The sequence below is a fragment of the Myxocyprinus asiaticus genome, chromosome 2 (assembly GCF_019703515.2).
Source record: "Myxocyprinus asiaticus isolate MX2 ecotype Aquarium Trade chromosome 2, UBuf_Myxa_2, whole genome shotgun sequence".
In the NCBI taxonomy this organism is placed as follows: Eukaryota; Metazoa; Chordata; class Actinopteri; order Cypriniformes; family Catostomidae; genus Myxocyprinus; species Myxocyprinus asiaticus.
Window position 1 is genome coordinate 24,920,429 of NC_059345.1, and position 18,415 is coordinate 24,938,843.

The window sequence follows — 18,415 nt, forward strand, 5'->3', positions numbered from 1 at the left end:
GACATTAGTCTACAGAGAATCAACACAGGAAGATGATTGTTCTATAAAACAAGACAAATTTTTGATATTCCTGCTGAAAAGACTAACATACAGTATGTTATATTTTGGATGGTGGTCCACAGCATAGAATACTGGTGTGCTGGCAATCTCAGCTGGCTTTTTGACCAGCTAAGTGATGAAAATGTTGCTATTATTTGCTCCTCATGTAACTCCAAACCTGTATGACTATTTCTTTTGCAGACCACAAAAGAAGAATTTTTTTATTAATATCTCAGTCCATTTTAAGTACGGTGTCAGTGGATAAAGCTTAAAGGAATATTCCGAGTTCAATTCAAGTTAAGCTCAATCGACAGCATTTGTGGCGTAATGTTGATTACTACAAAAATTAATTTAGACTTGTTCTTCTTTTTCTTAAAAAAAAAAAAAAAAGCACAAATCTGGGATTCAGTGAGGCACTTACATAAGGGTGATTAAATAATGGCAAAATGTTCAAGTAAGCTGTTCTTTTATCCATCAGGACTGACTTGGTCAACCAACTGCACCGCAAAGACAATGCAATAACCATTATAAACGAGACTGGACCAAAACGTAAATTCATGCTTGTGTACATGGGTCTTTACAGCAGGCATTTTAGGGACAGAGATATGACATAATAATACTTGTTATTAATGAATAATTTTATGAATGGGTCACTGCGCTTTTTAAGAGGGGAGATGGATGGCGCTATCTGGCCCTTGGGAATGGGGACATTGATGTTGTGTAGTTGCTTAGTTAACCTTACCTTCAGGGACGTAACCAGGAATTCTGAGCCCCCTGACTGCATATTGCTCTGGGTCCTTTACATCAACATTTGGGAGTTGTTGTGGGCCTCCCTGAACGTTTGTCCCCCTAGAAGCGTTACGGCCATGATTTCCATGTGTATGGACACTGTGCTGTCCTACTGTATCACCAAAGTTACAGATAACATCCCACTGCTAACAATACATGGGCCCCACTTCACTTTATCACCAGATGGCTCTTCCAGGGGCCATTTCTAAAAACAAAAGGTAAATTATGTCATCATTTACTCACCCTCATGTCGTTCCAAACACATATGATTAACTTTCATGGAACACAAGGAGAAATCCTGAAGGATTTTTTCCCATACAATGAAAGTGAATGGTGACTGAGGCTGTCAGTTCTAGTATTCTGTCTAACATGTACTTTTTCCATTGAAGAAAGTCATACTGGTTTGGAACAACATAAATGAGTAAATGATGAAATAATTTTCATTATGAACTATCCTTTTAACTAAGCACATGCGTGTCAGTGCCATGACCTAACTCACATTTATGGAGTTTGATTTCGACTCGCTTCATTTCTCAGTCATGTTTCATCCTCCTCTCACCATAATTTCCTGTATTCTCTCAACTGTCTTGATCAATTAAAGTGACAAAAAGTCTGAAATTAACAATATTCACACTTAACACTGACCACACCATCAACTGTAGCACTGCAGCTAGAGCAGCATGGAGTGTGAATGGTTCGAGTTGGCCTGTTAGTGCTGCTGTAAGTGAATGGCTGGTCTGTTGCATGCAGTGAACTGAGGCTCTTCCGAGCGTGGTTGGGGACCATTGAGAGAAGGTACTGCTGCTCTTTTACATTGCTTCTCTCACTCCTATGTGGTTCCCTGCCCCCTGTGTACCATTTCCCCTCTAGAGTGAAACAGTGCCTCTGTGCAAGAGCCATATATACAGTTGAAGTCAGAAGTTTACATACACCTTAGCCAAATACATTTAAACTCAGTTTTTCACAATTCCTGACATTTAATCGTAGAAAACATTCCCTGTTTTAGGTCAGTTAGGATCACTACTTTATTTTAAAAATGTGAAATGTCAGAATAATAGTAGAGAGAATGATTTATTTCAGCTTTTATTTCTTTCATCACATTCCCAGTGGGTCAGACGTTTTTATACACTTTTTTAGTATTTAGTATCATTGCCTTTAAATTGTTTAACTTGGGTCAAACTTTTTGGGTAGCCTTCCACAAGCTTCTCACAATGAGTTGTTGGAATTGTGACCCATTCCTCCAGACAGAACTGGTTTCACTGAGTCAGGTTTGTAGGCCTCCTTGCTCGCACATGCTTTTTCTGTTCTGCCCACAAATTTTCTATCGGATTGAGGTCAGGGTTTTGTGATGGCCGCTCCAATACCTTGACTTTGCTGTCCTTAAGCCATTTTGCTACAACTTTGGAGGTATGCTTGGGGTCATTGTCCATTTGGAAGACCCATTTGCAACCAAGCTTTAACTTCCTGGCTGATGTCTTGAGCTGATGCTTTAATATATCCACATCATTTTCCTTCCTCATGATGCCATCTATTTTGTGAAGTGCACCAGTCCCCCCGCAGCAAAGCACCCCTACAACATGATGCTGCCACCCTCATGCTTCACGGTTGGGATGGTGTTCTTCGGCTTGCGAGCCTCACCTTTTTTCCTCCAAACATAATGATGGTCATTATGGCCAAACAGTTCAATTTTTGTTTCATCGGACCAGAGGAAATTTCTCCAAAAAGGAAGATCTTTGTCCCCATGTACACTTGCAAACTCTAGTCTGGCTTTTTTATGGTGGTTTTGGAGCAGTGGCTTCTTTCTTGCTGAGCAGCCTTTCAGGTTATTTTGAAATAGGGCTCGTTTTACTGTGGATATAGATACTTGTCTACATGTTTTCTCCAGCATCTTCACAAGGTGATTGCTGTTGTTCTGGGATTGATTTGCACTTTTCACACCAAACTAAGTTCATCTCTAGGAGACAGAATGCTTCTCCTTCCTGAGCGCTATGATGGCTGTGTGGTCCCATGGTGTTTATAATTCCGTACTATACTTCCGCATTTGGAAATTTCTCCAGAGGATGAACCAGACATGTTGAGGTCCACAGTTTGTTTTTCAGAGGTCTTGGCTGATATCATTTGATTTTCACATGATGTTAAGCAAAGAGGCACTGAGTTTGAAGGTAGGCCTTAAAATACATCCACAGGTACACCTCCAATTCAGTACACCTCCTATCAGAAGCTAACTGAATAATTGTCTAAAAGCTTGACATCATTTTCTGGAATTTTGCTGGACAATGCTGCTTAAAGGCATAGTTAACTTAGTGGATGTAAACCCACTGGAATTGTGATATAGTCAATTAAAAGTGAAACAATCTGTCTGTAAACAGTTGTTGGAAAAATGACTCATGTCAGGCACAAAGTAAATGTCCTAAATGACTTGCCAAAACTATAGTTTGCTAATATTAAATCTGTGGAGTGGTTAAAAAATGAGTTTTAATGACTTCAACTTAAGTGGATGTAAACTTCTGACTTCAACACTGTGTATATGAGTTGGCGAGTGAGGGGCTATGTAGAGCTCATAGTGTGGCTCATTGTGTCTCTCAAGGCCCTTTCACATGACTCACGTCAAGGCTTTAACACACCTCTCAACACTATTACTGGACGAGTCCCACTTCGAAAGGTCAGCAGCAATTGTTTGAACTTTGTTTGAACTTTGAGTGCCACGTTCCAATGTTTGACCTGCGAGCAATACGCCGCTTAGAGGATGTGCTATAGTATTATGGAATTCAATGCATTGGAGAACATAGACATTGAGTAATTTGAAAAGGTCTTGACTTTCACACCTTGGAATCGTGTGGTTTGCCACTGTGAAAATATCTGCTGGAGAGATAGACGAAACGCATATGATGCCAAAGCCATATACACAATATGTGTCCCACAGGTTCAGTCCCATCATGCATAATTCATGTGTTCTGTAATACGTCATAAGTGCAGATGTGTTTTCACAGTGACATGGGTTTGGTTCTTACACTCCGGCACATATTTGCTTCACATGTGTTTACATCTTATTCTTACATGTAAACACATACAGTATAAACACATCTGCATATGTGCAATGGAGCTGGACATGAATGTGTTATATCTTGTATACTAGGTTGTTACCATGGGAATATCTATCTCCCTTGCTTAGGTGCTTGTGTGTCTGTTTGTGTGTGTTAGCTTGTATAGGTCAGAGTATGTAAATTAAATTTTACCCAAATCTGCCCCCAAGTATCCTTGCCCAGTACAGTGTTAGAATGTGCCACTCTCCCAGTGATTCAGGCCCCTTCCTCCACATTTTCCCCACTGTGAAATGTTAGTTATGACTAGGGATACATTTTCCAATGAGCATATTTTTTGAAGAGGGTTTAAGAGGGTTATATTTAGCCCATTGGGTTGTATTTGGATTCGCAGAAGGTAAGTGATGATAGATGGCCAAAACAAAAAACAACAGAGATGCACATTTGAGGTGAAACATAAAGAAAGATATTTGTTTGAAGTGATTCTGTGTCATGGTAAATGCTGTTCCCCGGTTTAATCCACAAACCAACAAATGTCTTTAAAACTCAAAGTTTTCACTCTCTAGATGCAAACCAGTGTGTGGAACCTTGTGAAATCAGGAGCTACAAAAATGTGGCCATAAATGAGTTAGAGCAGCTTTAGATCACCATTCATCATTTCAAACACAGCCGTGTCTCTGGGCCTGTTTGGTCACTTCAATAAAATCCCTTTTATGGCAATTCAGGTCACTTGGCGGCCATTTTTGTAATGGTAACAAATGAAGCTCCTATCTATTTGAATGGGGAAGACCAAAAATCTCCAAAAACCAAAAACAATTGGTCAAGTTTATGAGCAAATAACATATTTCAAAATCATAAATTTTTCTTATTTAGCTCAGATCACAAAAAAACTGTTTTTCAGGCTGGTCGGGCTAATGCGCATGCATGTTCTCAATGAAAACGAAAAAGTGAAAGTCTCTATAAAAAAGAGGATTGTCTTGTTTAACTTCAAGACGAGACATCCATTCCTTCAGCCGCCATATTCAATATTATGATTTCTCCCATTAATATGTACACCAGTGACCCGTTTCATCCTATAATGTCTCTGAAGTGACCAAATGTGAGTCCCCCTTTAAGACAGTCACGGTCTAGCACACTTCACTGCCTTGTTGAAGTGGTTGGACAGTGTTTTGTAATCTAGCTTGGCAGGTTCAGTTAACCAGAGTCATGTGACCTCCCCGGCTGTGCTTGTGCCAGTTGGCGCCTATTCTTGGCAACGTTCTACTACACTCGTTGGCACTTAAACAGATGTTGGCATGGACATGACATGGTTGGGTGAGATTTTCACAGACAGTGTGCAGAAAGGACTGCTATGGGAGGAGGTTTGCTGGTTCAGTGCACACACTAGGACTCACACAAACACACACACATGCTGTGAGCAGGTTTCACAATATCACTAATTTGTGTGTGTGTGTGTGTGTGTGTACAGGTTTGGGTGGTTTACAAGGAAATTTTTTTCGGTAACAAACTGGTAATTACAAGGGTATTATGCTATAAATGTGGTTTATGAGGACATTTCTAGTCTCCCCATAATTCAAATCACTTAAAAAAACATACTAAATTATGTTTTTTTGAAAATGTAAAAATCCAGAAAGTTTTTTGTGAGGTGTTGTTAGGGATAAGGGATAGAATCTATAGTTCTTACAGTATAAAAATCATTATGTATATGGCTGCACCAACGTGTGTGTGTGTGTGTGTGTGTGTGTGTGTGTGTGTGTGTGTGTGTGTGTGTGTGTGTGTGTGTGAGAGATATAATAGTATGATCTCTGGATATTTTATTAGAATCAGAATGACTTTTATTGCCGTAGTATGCTTACACACACAAGGAATTTGTCATGGTTACAGAAGCTTCCAGTGCAAATGCAACTGTATATACATACAAACATATACATTTAAACATATATACATATAGTGACATAAAAATTAAAAAAAGATATAACAGATGAAAAAAAGAGAAATATACAATCGCGCAATAATGTCGTTCGAATGTTTTATATATAGATATACAGTTATGTGCAGGTGATGTAATGTATTGAAGAAGAGGTAGGATATGTTAAAGAATATAAATGAAATATGGATATAAGTAGGAATGGATGGATTGAATATTGCTCGTTGTATTGACAAAAGGAAAGTATTTGTGGGCAGTTTTAATTGTTGGATGGCCTGAGGGAAAAAACTGTTCCTGTGCCTGGCTATTCTGGTGCTCTGTGCTCTGTAGCTCCGGCCAGAGGGCAACAGTTCAAAAACTGTCATCAAGAGTGATTTTACCAGCCCTTTTCGTCACTCTGGATGTGAATAGTTCTAGCACGGTGGGTAGGGGAGTGCCAATAATCATCTCAGCAGTCCAAACAATCCTTTGAAATCTTCTGATGTCTGACTTGTTAGATGAAACAAACCAGACAGTTATAGAAGTGCAAAGGACAGACTCAATGACTGCTGAGTAGAACTATATCAGCAGCGCCTGTGGGAGTTTGAACTTCCTCAGCTGGTGAAGGAAGTATAACCTCTGCTGGGCCTTTTTTTAAATTAAGTCTGTGTGGGTCTCCCACTTCAGGTCCTGTGAGAAGGTAGTGCCCAGGAACCTGAATGACTCCACTGCTACCACAGTGCTGTTCAGAATGTTGAGCGGGGTTAATGTTGGGGTGTTCCTCCTAAGTCCACTGTCATCTCCACTATTTTAACCGTGTTCAGCTCTAGGTTGTTTTGACTGCACCAGACAGCCAGCTGTTCAACTTCCCTTCTGTATGCAGACTCATTGTCATCCTGGATGAGGCCGATGACAGTAGTGTCTTCTGCAAACTTCAGGAGCTTAACAGAGGGGTCCTTGGCGGTGCAGTCATTTGTGTAAAGGGAGAAGAGTAGTGGGGAGAGTACACATCCCTGGGGGGCACCAGTGCTGATTGTACATGTGCTGGAGAAAGCTGTCTGTCAGAAAGCTGGTGATCCACTGACAGATAGAGGCAGGAACAGAGAGCTGGGTTAATTTAGTCCACAGGAGAGCAGGGTTGATGGTGTTAAAAGCTGAACTGAAGTCAACAAATAGTATCCTTGCATAAGTCCCTAGTCTAGATGTTGCAGTATGTAATGCAGTCCCTTATTGGCTGCATCATTCACAGACCTGTTTGCTCGATAGGCAAACTGCAGAGGATCCAGAAAGGGTTCAGTGATGCCCTTCAGGTGGGCCAACACCAGTCTCTAAAATGACTTCATGACCACAGACGCCAGAACGACGAGTCCTCTGATCTTGTGTTTCTTTGGGACAATCTCTAATTTGGAGATTACATAACATGTGTTTTTGGAGTGCTGCAAGAGCCAACATGGACATCATAAAGCAAACAAATGATCTGCGTGTTTCCTATGATAAAATTGGAATGAACTTAAAAAATATATATTTTAATTATGGAGATTGAATATTTTAGGCTTTAAATGCAAATCATTTATGCAGACATTGTGAAAATCAACCTCCCATTTCTTCACCAAATTATTTATTGATTTAAGTATTTTTCAATTATAAAATATAAATTACATTTCAATTTATTTTTATAAAAAATGCATTTGAACTCAAATTTAATTATTATTTAGCTTTTTTTATTAAAAAAATTACAATTAACATTTAAGATTTTTAAATTGCTTACATTTGATGCTCATCATTGTCTTTCCTTTTGTTTGGGGGGAAAATTGCTTTGTCACAGTGATCCAACACAGAGACCACCTGGTGCCTCCCCCTCAGCCCACAACATCAGCAGCGCAGCTGGGACGGACCGTACCAACTTCCCAAGAGGGGTGCCCACCCGCAACACTTTCCACCTCGGCCAGCAGAGGGGCGCACGTGACCAACAGGGTTCTCCGTACCACGGAGCCCCCACCTCCCCTTCCCTCTCACATGGCAACAGCCAACAGCGACAACCTGCGGCTTCTGGCATCTTCAGCAAGTTCACCTCGAAGTTTGTGCGCAGGTAAGGGAGACAAAAAGAGCTTCATGAATCAATAGATAGACAAGCTGTAGAAGCTGATTGTAGATCCACTGAGTGACAGCAGAATTCAATGCTGATTATGGAAGGTGTTACCAGCACAAGAAGCCCAAGTGTGGTTGAGAGCTGTGGTGTGAGCATGAGTGTGATGAATGTTGGATATTTTGGCCATTAAAAGATGGATGGATTGGGTGGTGATGAAAAAGAAAAGAGAGAAAGAGACTTGTTAAATTAAAAAGAAGAATACGACCACACTGACACGTCAGCACATTCTCACACCTCTGCTTCCTGCTATGAGTATTAGCTATGCATGTACGTGTGTGATGCTTATTTAATAGGTGTCTGTCATTACACTGAATTACAAAATGTAAATAGTCTGATTGTTTTCCATCTATAAACAAAGAACTTGTAGAGTTATCCTTGTAAAGTGCACTACCCTGCCGGCCCAAACTGCACGGGCCGACACATGCATGCACAATTTTTTGAAGTGTTTGATGTTATCGTCTCACACGATCTCACCCACAAGTTCAGGCCTTTATTAGGCAATCAGTGTGCTGTCAGTGCCTATAATTTCCACACAGATCTCAGCTCATTTGTACACATGCATATTTCTCATCAGTTTCATCATCTGTATATCCAAGTTCCAGCACACACTCTCGATACATTTCTACATTTTCCGCACCTCCGTGATGACAGTATCCATGGTAACAGCTGGGGTATTGCATTCCCCTGCTCTATAAATACAGTTGAAGTCAGAAGTTTACATACAATTAGGTTGAAGTCACTAAAACTCATTTTTTAACCACTCCACAGATTTCATATTTGCAAACTATAGTTTTGGCAAGTCGTTTAGGACATCTATTTTGTGCATGAGTAATTTTTCCAACAATTGTTTACAGACAGATTGTTTCACTTTTAATTGACTATATCACAATTCCAGTGGGTCAGAAGTTTACATACACTAAGTTAACTGTGCCTTTAAGTAACTTGAAAAATTCCAGAAAATTATAACAAGCCTTTAGACAATTAGACAATTACCTTCTGATAGGAGGTGTACTGAATTAGAGGTGTACCTGTGGATGTATTTTAAGGCCTGCCTCCAAACTCAGTGCCTCTTTGCTTGACATCATGGGAAAATCAAAAGAAATCAGCCAAGATCTCAGTCTGGTTCATCCTTGGGAGCAATTTCAAAATGCCTGAAGGTACCACGTTCATCTGTACAAACAATAGTATGCAAGTATATACACCATAGGACCACGCAGCCATCATACCGCTCAGGAAGGAGATGCATTCTGTCTCCTAGAGATGAACGTAGTTTGGTGTGAAAAGTGCAAATCAATCCCAGAACAGCAGCAAAGGACCTTGTAAAGATACTGGAAGAAACAGGAAGACAAGTATCTATATCCACAGTAAAACAAGTCCTATATCGATATAACCTGAAAAGCTGTTCAGCAAGGAAGAAGCCAATGCTCCAAAACTGCCATAAAAAAGCCAGACTACAGTTTGCAAGTGCACATGGGGACAAAGATCTTACTTTTTGGAGAAATGTCCTCTGGTCTGATGAAACAAAAATCAAACTGTTTGGAGGAAAAAGGGTGAGGCTTGCAAGCTGAAGAACACCATCCCAACTGTGAAGCATGGGGGTGGCATCATCATGTTGTGGGGGTACTTTGCTGCAGGAGGGACTGGTGCACTTCACAAAATAGATGGCATCATGTGGAAGGAAAATTATGTGGATTTATTGAAGCAACACCTCAAGACATCAGCCAGGAAGTTAAAGCTCAGTTGCAAATGGGTCTTCCAAATGGACAATGACCCCAAGCATACCTCCAAAGTTGTAGCAAAATGGCTTAAGGACAACAAAGTCAAGGTATTGGAGTGACCATCACAAAGCCCTGACCTCAATCCAATAGAAAATTTGTGGGCACAGCTGAAAAAGCCTGTGCTGAGTTACACCAGTTCTGTCTGGAGGAATGGTCCAAAATTCCAGCAACATATTGTGAGAAGCCTGTGGGAGGCTACCCAAAAAGTTTGACCCAAGTTAAGCAACTTAAATGCAATGCTACCAAATACTAACAAAGTGTATGTAAACTTCTGACCCACTGGGAATGTGATGAAAGAAATAAAAGCTGAAATAAATCATTCTCTCTACTATTATTCTGACATTTCACGTTCTTAAAATAAAGTAGTGATCCTAACTGACCTAAGACAGGGAATGTTTTCTACGATTACATGTCAGGAATTGTGAAAAACTGAGTTTAAATGTATTTAGCTAAGGTGTATGTAAACTTATGACTTCAACTGTACTTGTGGAGGGGACACCTTGGCGCTCGCTAGTATAGCAGTTTACAAAAAAAAAAAAAACGTATGCTTAACATTACTGTAACACAATAACACATTTTCTTGAAAATTTTGTTAAATTTTTTTGTATAATTAACAGCAAATCAGTTTAAACACTTTGCACTCAAGACTCAATCTCTCTGATATTTTTTTAGGAACATAAGAGCACCACACCAGTCTTTCATCTTATGTCCAGTCTCAGATTTCAGAAGGAAAGGGTGAAATGACAGATGCCATTCTCTGAACACCTCTTTCATGCCTGTATACATCTGTCTGTTTTTATGTCTTTTTGTGTATGTTCATGCCAGTGTGGTAATGGTTCAACATGCCGTAGAGTTGTGTGTTTATTAGAATCTTAAAGTCAACATGAAACAGCATTCACAACCCATACTTTTATAATGTGAGGTATTTCCAAATGAAACATGATATTCAACAAGGAAAAATTTAGCAAGGGATTTAAATTGTATCCATTGAGAAATCTATAGTGAAAAGTGGGCGTTCCACACCAGAATTAAGGTAGACTTGAATGTCAATTTGAATGAATTTTTTTCTAGAAGTCAGGCCATATTTATTTGAGCATCTACCTGCTGCAAACAGAATTGGAACTTTGAGGCTAAAGGTCAAGTTAACCCTCGCGAGCATCCCGACATATCCCAGTGGTAGTGCTTCTTTTTCAAATCTTTCATCATTTGCTATAACACCTTTATTACACTAACGTTAACCGGCATTCAATTACTGCATTTGCCATTTTAGAAAGGTTGCATTTCCTATAAAAGTAGCCTAAATACAATGCCTAAATAGCAGGCCCACATGGAATCTGCGCATGCATAACTCTGCAGAAAAATCGCAACATCTGTCATTCACAAATGTACACATTCCCCACCCCATTTTTATGGCAAATATCATTTTGCTTTCAGCTAGCAATAAGAGTACAGTATGTTAAGCTCCATATTTACTGTTTACATAATACATTTGACTATGATTAAAGCTGAAGTGTGACATTTTTGCACCACTAGCGTCACCAAACGAAATTGCAAAAAAACACCTGAATCAAATAAACATAGTCCCGCCCCAAATTGATGCCATTGGTTGAGCCAGTGTCACTGTGTTGGGCGGGATGGGCTGCTCAAAACAAACAGAGCCATTTTTATAGCGTCAAAGTGACATAGTGTTTTAAAATTTTTGAGGAAATCAACCTACAGATCTCTTATAGTTGTCTCTGCACAATAAGCTGGGATAGAAGAAAGTATTTTAACCTCTTCTTCTCTGCAATTTGTAATTTTTCACACTCAAATTAAAAGCTCACCATTTACATATACTGTGGCCTAATTGCCAAAATTTGGTCTCATTTTTTCAGAGCCCCCCATAAAAAAAGACTCCAATTATTCATAAATATATTGTATCTGTTTATGTGTATGATGAATTATAGAAAAAAATGTTTAATCTTTTTCTGTTTACTTCATCTCCCTCCAAATAGTCTTATTTTATTCCACTAGATGGCAGCAAGTACTAGAAAAAATTATGTTTTCTCCATCACCTTCCATCACAAAATGCCGATCTCAAATGTAGGTGGCGCTCTAACGAATTTTAGCCCTCAGAGATGTTCATCCATAGACATAAATTAAAATTTTCAGTTCACACACACAAACCCTTTTGTTTAATCAAATATCTTGGCCTCTGAAGCTCAGTCATTAGAAAGCTGAGATCCTCCCCTTTGCGATGATGTATAAAATTTTATCATCAATAGTCGATAACATATATTTATGATGATTTGTTTAGCATGCTTTTCCTGTTGGAATGCATATTTTGTTCTGGACATCTCAGATACAACATTGGATTATTCACATAAGCAAGCTCACAGATAAGTAAAAAATGGCAAATGTTTTAGAAAACTGCCTAAGGAAAAAGCAGATTAAATTTGTTTTGCTATTTGGGGCTTACAGCAGCAGTTAACTGCACATAAAAGAGACATTTGTATTTGATGACGTACAGAAATTATATTTAACTTTTTTATTATTTTGAAAATCTTTCAAACTTTGGTATTAGAGCAACAAAATAAACTGGACAGTCACATTGCTGAGAATGAGAGCTTTCATTTGATATATGATTTGTCTATTTACGTGCTATTTGAAAGACTTTAATATTCATATTAATAGTTTTACCGCATGACCTCTAGGTGGCGCTGATTTGCCACGCAAATGTTTTCAGGCATAATTTTTTTATTTTATGTAACATAAATGCAGAAGTGATGGTTATCTATGAAAAGTTCAGATTCTAAGCTTTCAAATGATACCACATATGCCGGACTTAAGTATTCGGAGACTTGAACATTTTAAGTTTAATCTTTTTTTGTGACATAGAACCCCCATTTGGACCCACCGGCGGGTCTACAGATTTTTAGCATCGAAAAAATTAAACAGTCCAACTTTAAATCCCTTTCGCAGATTTTCCCGCATAACCAGCACAAAAATATGTCAGCAGATTCTGTCTTCACCTGCTAAACAGACATTTAGCTCATGGTTAACATTAACTTTAATGTCAATGTACGGCCTATGTGGGAGGCGCCAGCCCAAAAGGAAAGTTGTGTCAGAGGTGGAACCAGTTAATACATTTTGATTACAAAGACAAATATTTTATTCTTAGGAATAACATGCAATCATGAATGATCCACAATAAGAACAAAAACATATATAAAGAAAGTATATGGGGTCAGGTTTGGTTTCACGCTGACTTAAACAATATTCCTAGATCAGACAGTTTAACTCTCTACATAGATTGTGCAAACATTACAGCCATTTTAAGAGTGTTAATAATTGACTTAATTGTATGCAGTTATTATAGAATAGTGCTTTATGCAGTGCATGCATTGACCTAGATTACTAATTTAAATTTAAAAACAGGTTACTCATCAAATAAACACACACTGACTGTTGACATGTCCAGGGCAACTGACCATTTTATGAAATTTTTGTTAGCTTTTTTTGCTCTTCAATTTACTTTTCTTCCCTTTTTTTTTTTTTTTTTTTTTTTTTTTTTTTTGTAGAAATATGTCATTAAGATTCGCCAGAAGGTAGGCAATGATGACATAAACCCCACCCCCTCTTTATTAAGTACTTGATTTTAACTTTTATTTCTCTTTCCTTGTTCCTTGTCTACCTCCCTCAGTGCTTTCTGTGGTTGGCCCTTTTTGCTTTTGTCTTTTTTTCTGGATTATCTTGTGTGCAGTGTCATGGCCAGCACTAATGACCAACTTTAAACCCTTTAAAACACCAACGCCCTCAACTTTCCACAGTAACACCCAAACCTCTTTCTTCCCCATCTCCATCCCTTTTATGCCCCCTCCCACTGTTTACCTGGTGATCCCACCTTTGTGTCCCAGATACTGTGTGTGTGACTTGTGTCTCTGGCTGCTCAAATATCACAGGGCTTTGATAACAGGACCTGATGTCATCATATCCTATTAGCTGGATTTATTATGTCATCTTGTCATGGTGAAGCCCCACAAACACAGTCACTTTGCATCCCCCCCTCCCCCCCACCACACCATGCTTTGCTCTCTATGGCTCATAGAAGAAGGCTTGGTGTAAACAACCTGTAATAAAGATTTTGTAATACTGCGCAAATGTGTAAGCTGTGCAAAAAATGGGAAACAAAATACTATCATCAATTATCAGTTATTTACACTGAACTTCCCTCTTCACTATCATGTAAATGTTGTTCCTAGTAATAATTTCAGTTAAATTAAGTTAACTCCCATTGTACAGATAATAAATGTTAATGTCAGATATAGTTTGAATTCTTTGAGCTGGAAATTTGAAAACTACAGTAAAAAAAGTTTGGAAGATGACAACAACTGCTGGATGAAGAATGGTTATTTTGTGCTGAATGATTTCAGAAGCACTTCCTCTCTGTCTTTCCTCTTTTTCAATTGCTCTTTAACAATGACAACAGTTAGAGAAGCTGAGACCAATCGGCTGCCAGGCTTTATCCTGTTCAAACACCTACAAATAAACTTTCCCCATTGCACACATCTCTTTCTCCTTTTCTCTCTCTTTCTCTCTCTCTCCATGTGTATGTGCCAGTGTCTGAATCTGTTGGACTGATGACTCGCTCACACACAGGCACCTGGTGAATGGATGTCACCATCTGTCAGAAGTCACTAACCACTTGGGCCATCTTACAAATACCTTGATTTAACATTGAATTAACAAATGAAAGATGTTTTTCTCCTACCGAAGGGATTATATTATATTTATAAACTGTTTATACTCTTGACTAAAAGTGAAGCAAGGTGCTTAATGTTGTTAAGACCAACAGAGGGCACAAGTGAGCAGTTTATTGAGTGAAATGTATGACTTTGAGCCCTCTGGTGGTCATAAGTGGAGTCTGTGTTTTGAAATGCCTGGTGGTGATAACCAAAGATTCTTTGCAGGATTCATCCATTTTATTGGTTTACATTTCTATCAAAGCTTTTAATGGCACTAATGCTGCTTTGCATGTGTTTTTAACCTCATACGTCATACGAACAACATTATGCTAACAAATATTATCGAGCTGTTTCTCCTGCTGTCTGTTTAGTCATAAACTCGCTGTCTGTCTGAGTGTGTGTGTTTGTGTTTCTGTCCTTTGTGTGGTATAGTCATAAATCCTAGCAGTAGAGATTTGACAGTAATGGCAGTCTGCTAGGGGACTGTTAATTTCTTTGTATATGTGTGGTTTGTCTGTGTCTGGTGATGTGTTTGGGATGCTTGTATGCTTAGTTAGGAGGCAGATGGACTGTTGGGGCAGGTGACTGTTGGATGTGTGTAGTTATCATGGTGATGTGGCTGTTTAGAATCCTTTAGAGCATCTTGGACAGACCTACATCATTCCACCTTTCTTCATACGCTGAAAAAAATTATGTGTTAGATTTACTTTAAATATATATGTAGCGTTTTTGCATCGTGCTTTTTAAGTAAATTCAGCTTGTGGTCATTTTATGTCAGCATAACTAGAAAACATTTGTTAGATATACACAAATGTATCAGTTCATTCAACTTTATTTACTTAAAAAGTTATGTCAGAAAAATAAGCTAATAGCATGTTGTTTCAGATTAACTTTAATATTATTATTTCTACCAAATTTAATTGACTCAAAAGAAAATAATGACTGAGGTCAGTCATTAAGAAGTGCAGATAAAGCTGCACTTCTGCTACACATTCACATGTGCAAGGAAAAATTACATGGATTGAACAGGATCCAACTTCACCAAATATAACTACAGTAATCACCCTAATGGTGACTTTACACAAAACAACTAATTACAGTAAAACAACATCAATAGTACTAAAAAGACCTCAAATCTCAATTAATTCTTAATAACAATGAATTAAATGCCCCAATAAGTCCCTTTTAACCAAACAACCATGCTTAATTTATTCAAGTGCTTATGGGTATTCCCTGCAACCTCAGTTTTGTACTTGAATGTTTGAGTTAGTAGTACTTAAAATCATAATTTTATGGATTTTTAAGCCAAAGAAGTTCAAGGAATTCAGAATTATTCTTTTACTTTATGCATCGCTCTAAGTTCACCTTATAATTCATATTTTGTGTTTTACATATTAATGCAAATTAAAGCTACAATTTTTATAAATGTGTACGTTTCTGATTAGATGCTATTTCTTTTTTTACGTTTTGGTTATTGAGCCAAAGAATCGTTTTTTTTTTTTTTTTTTTTTTCTCTTCAGTGTATGACTGAATCAGTCTGTCTGATTCATCTGTTCATTGGCACTAATTAAAACACATTTGACATCACAAATACACTGCATTAGCAGAACAGAAAGTATTTTAAAAATACAAATGAACAAGTGAATTGGTGGGCTCTGTGGCTATGGAATGGGGTGGCTCTGTAGGGGTAAATGTTTTCATGTGGTGCAACTGTAGGCTGACCTTCCCCTTCCTGCTCACTGTACTAGATGAGTTAAGCTAGAACTCAGACTAAGACTAAACTTTTTGCATTTTTTTCGAGGAGCCCCTATGAGGGAGAGGGTCAAGAGGAGGGGACCAGGTAAGAACAAATCGCAAGAATTTCTTATTCCAGATCCGAATCAATGGAGTCTGCGTGGTGTAATTGGGCTGTAGAGAGGTCTTTAATTGGGTGATAATTGTTTTTATAATCAACAATAATAGTTACCGATTGGGGTTTAATTATGATTATTAATTAGATGATCAATTGCAGTGTGTGAAGGTGAGTGTGGAAGTGTGAATGGATTTTCCTGAAATGTGTTTTGATTTTTAGTAGAATCATAATTAGTGTTTCTTAAATTTGTGTTTACAAAGAAAAGTTACTTTCAAATGACTTCCTTTGTCTCTCTGTTTCTGACATGGCTAACACATGCACACTTAAAAGTTTTCTGCTTTTGTAATCTGACTAATGAAAATAATTATCATATTCTTTAATGCTGTGGATACATCTGCACTATGCATAATTTTGAACTTGCACATTGCCGCTGTGTAATGTTGTTTTGAGAACATTATTATGAATAGGATGAAAGTAATTCCATTTTTATTTGTAAAATATATCAAATCAATGTAATGCTGCATTTAAGTCGTGATGGAATGATCATATTTATGAGTTGAGCACATATGGATGTTACTACAGTGTCATAATTACCTCTCTAAACCCTAACTTTGCTAGTTTGGTCAATTATAGAATCCTGGCGGAAGCAAATTGTTCTTGGTCATAATAGTGCGCAACAATCTGGTTCCAGAAGTAGCCTACTAAAATCCCAGAATTTTTTTCTGTAGGGGAATTGATTATTAGCGATAACTTATAAAACTTTAAAGTCAGACCTACCGTGAGCTCCAAGGTTGTTAAACGATGGTATAAGCTTCTGTTGAAATCATCATTCTGCGTTGTTTCTTAAAATTTGTGTTTAATAGTGGAATTCCTGATGAACATCTACACTACCAATGAATCTGGGAGAGAAAGATCCACCAATCACACATGTACAATTTATTTGGTACACATGTAATGTACTTCTGATGAAGAAACGTTACTACTACAGTACACTACTACTGATTAGGCTGATTTATGAAGCAACAGGCTTGCAAGACAAAACTACTTTTCCCATCATTCTCTGTGGCAGCATCACATATTTCCTGACAAACCACTGGGCGGTGCCATGATGATTGTGATTGCCACTGGACTGTTTTCTGGCTCCGGTATCCATAAGAAGCAATGTAAAAACTACCAAAACGAGCAATCCAGACAGAGAACAACAACCATTTAAGTGTTAGTTAGAGTAAAACTGAGTTCAGGCTTAACTTGTGCAGTTGTTGGCTGTTATAACTAAAAGTTGTTAATGATATCAATGTAACTAACATCAGGCCATCGCTTCATGTCATCTACCCACTCGGGTGAGGCACTGTCAAAAGACGGTCATCGCAAGTCTGTAAAGTATAGGCACAATGGAGCCACATGTTTTTTATTTGGCTATTTAATACACTGATGCTTGCGCGGATGCGAGTGAAAGCACTTGGGGAGACCGGAAGTCGAAAACAGGCATCCGTTATGAACTGTGGAACACTTCCGCATTCAGAAAAAAAGTTGGATAATGCATAGATAAAGCAGCAAATAAACACCATATGTGCATCCTTTCTCCACAGTTTGTTGTATTAGTGCTAAAAAAAAAAAAAAAAAGCTTCCTGTCTTGAAGTAAGATAAAGACAGAAATATGAAATTGCCACATGTCAGTTTTATTCCAAAATCACTTGAATGCACATCACATCGTAATTGCAATTTCTATGGAATTTGCTAGGAGGACTTGAAGGCAGCATAAAGCACAGCTGTCTCGATTATGAATGGCATACAGTCAAATTTCCCTGCCCGTCTTAACCTGATGTAGTTATCTTTTTCACTAAGCAATATTGAGCCATGTGACATATATATATATATATATATATACACACACACACACACACACACACACACACACACACAATCTATAATATAATAATCTGATCATATTTACTGACAGTCTTCTTAGGGATAGATGTATTGAAGGGAGATTTGGAGCTTTTTCTAGTCAACATGCAATCAAAAAATGTTGTCAATTTTTACATTCCATGTTATTTCAAAGGGGAAAAAAGTCTTTGTAATCTTTCATCAAAATGTAATAACTTGCTTGGCCTCAGAAAATACTTTTTCCTTTTTG

At 38.1% G+C, this 18,415-nt stretch overlaps 1 protein-coding gene across 8 annotated transcripts in view; it reads left to right on the plus strand.

The window, feature by feature from the left end:
• LOC127414784 (serine/threonine-protein kinase MARK2-like) overlaps nt 1–18,415 on the plus strand; it is a 102,276-nt gene that overhangs the window by 80,362 nt on the left and 3,499 nt on the right. For 2 of the 8 annotated variants that reach the window (XM_051653088.1, XM_051653137.1), the window contains 3 exons: nt 7,601–7,864; nt 13,263–13,289; nt 16,228–16,266. In XM_051653088.1, the coding sequence (XP_051509048.1) occupies nt 7,601–7,864; nt 13,263–13,289; nt 16,228–16,266 (330 nt within the window). The other 6 variants (XM_051653094.1, XM_051653145.1, XM_051653122.1 and 3 more) reach the window with 6 other exon arrangements.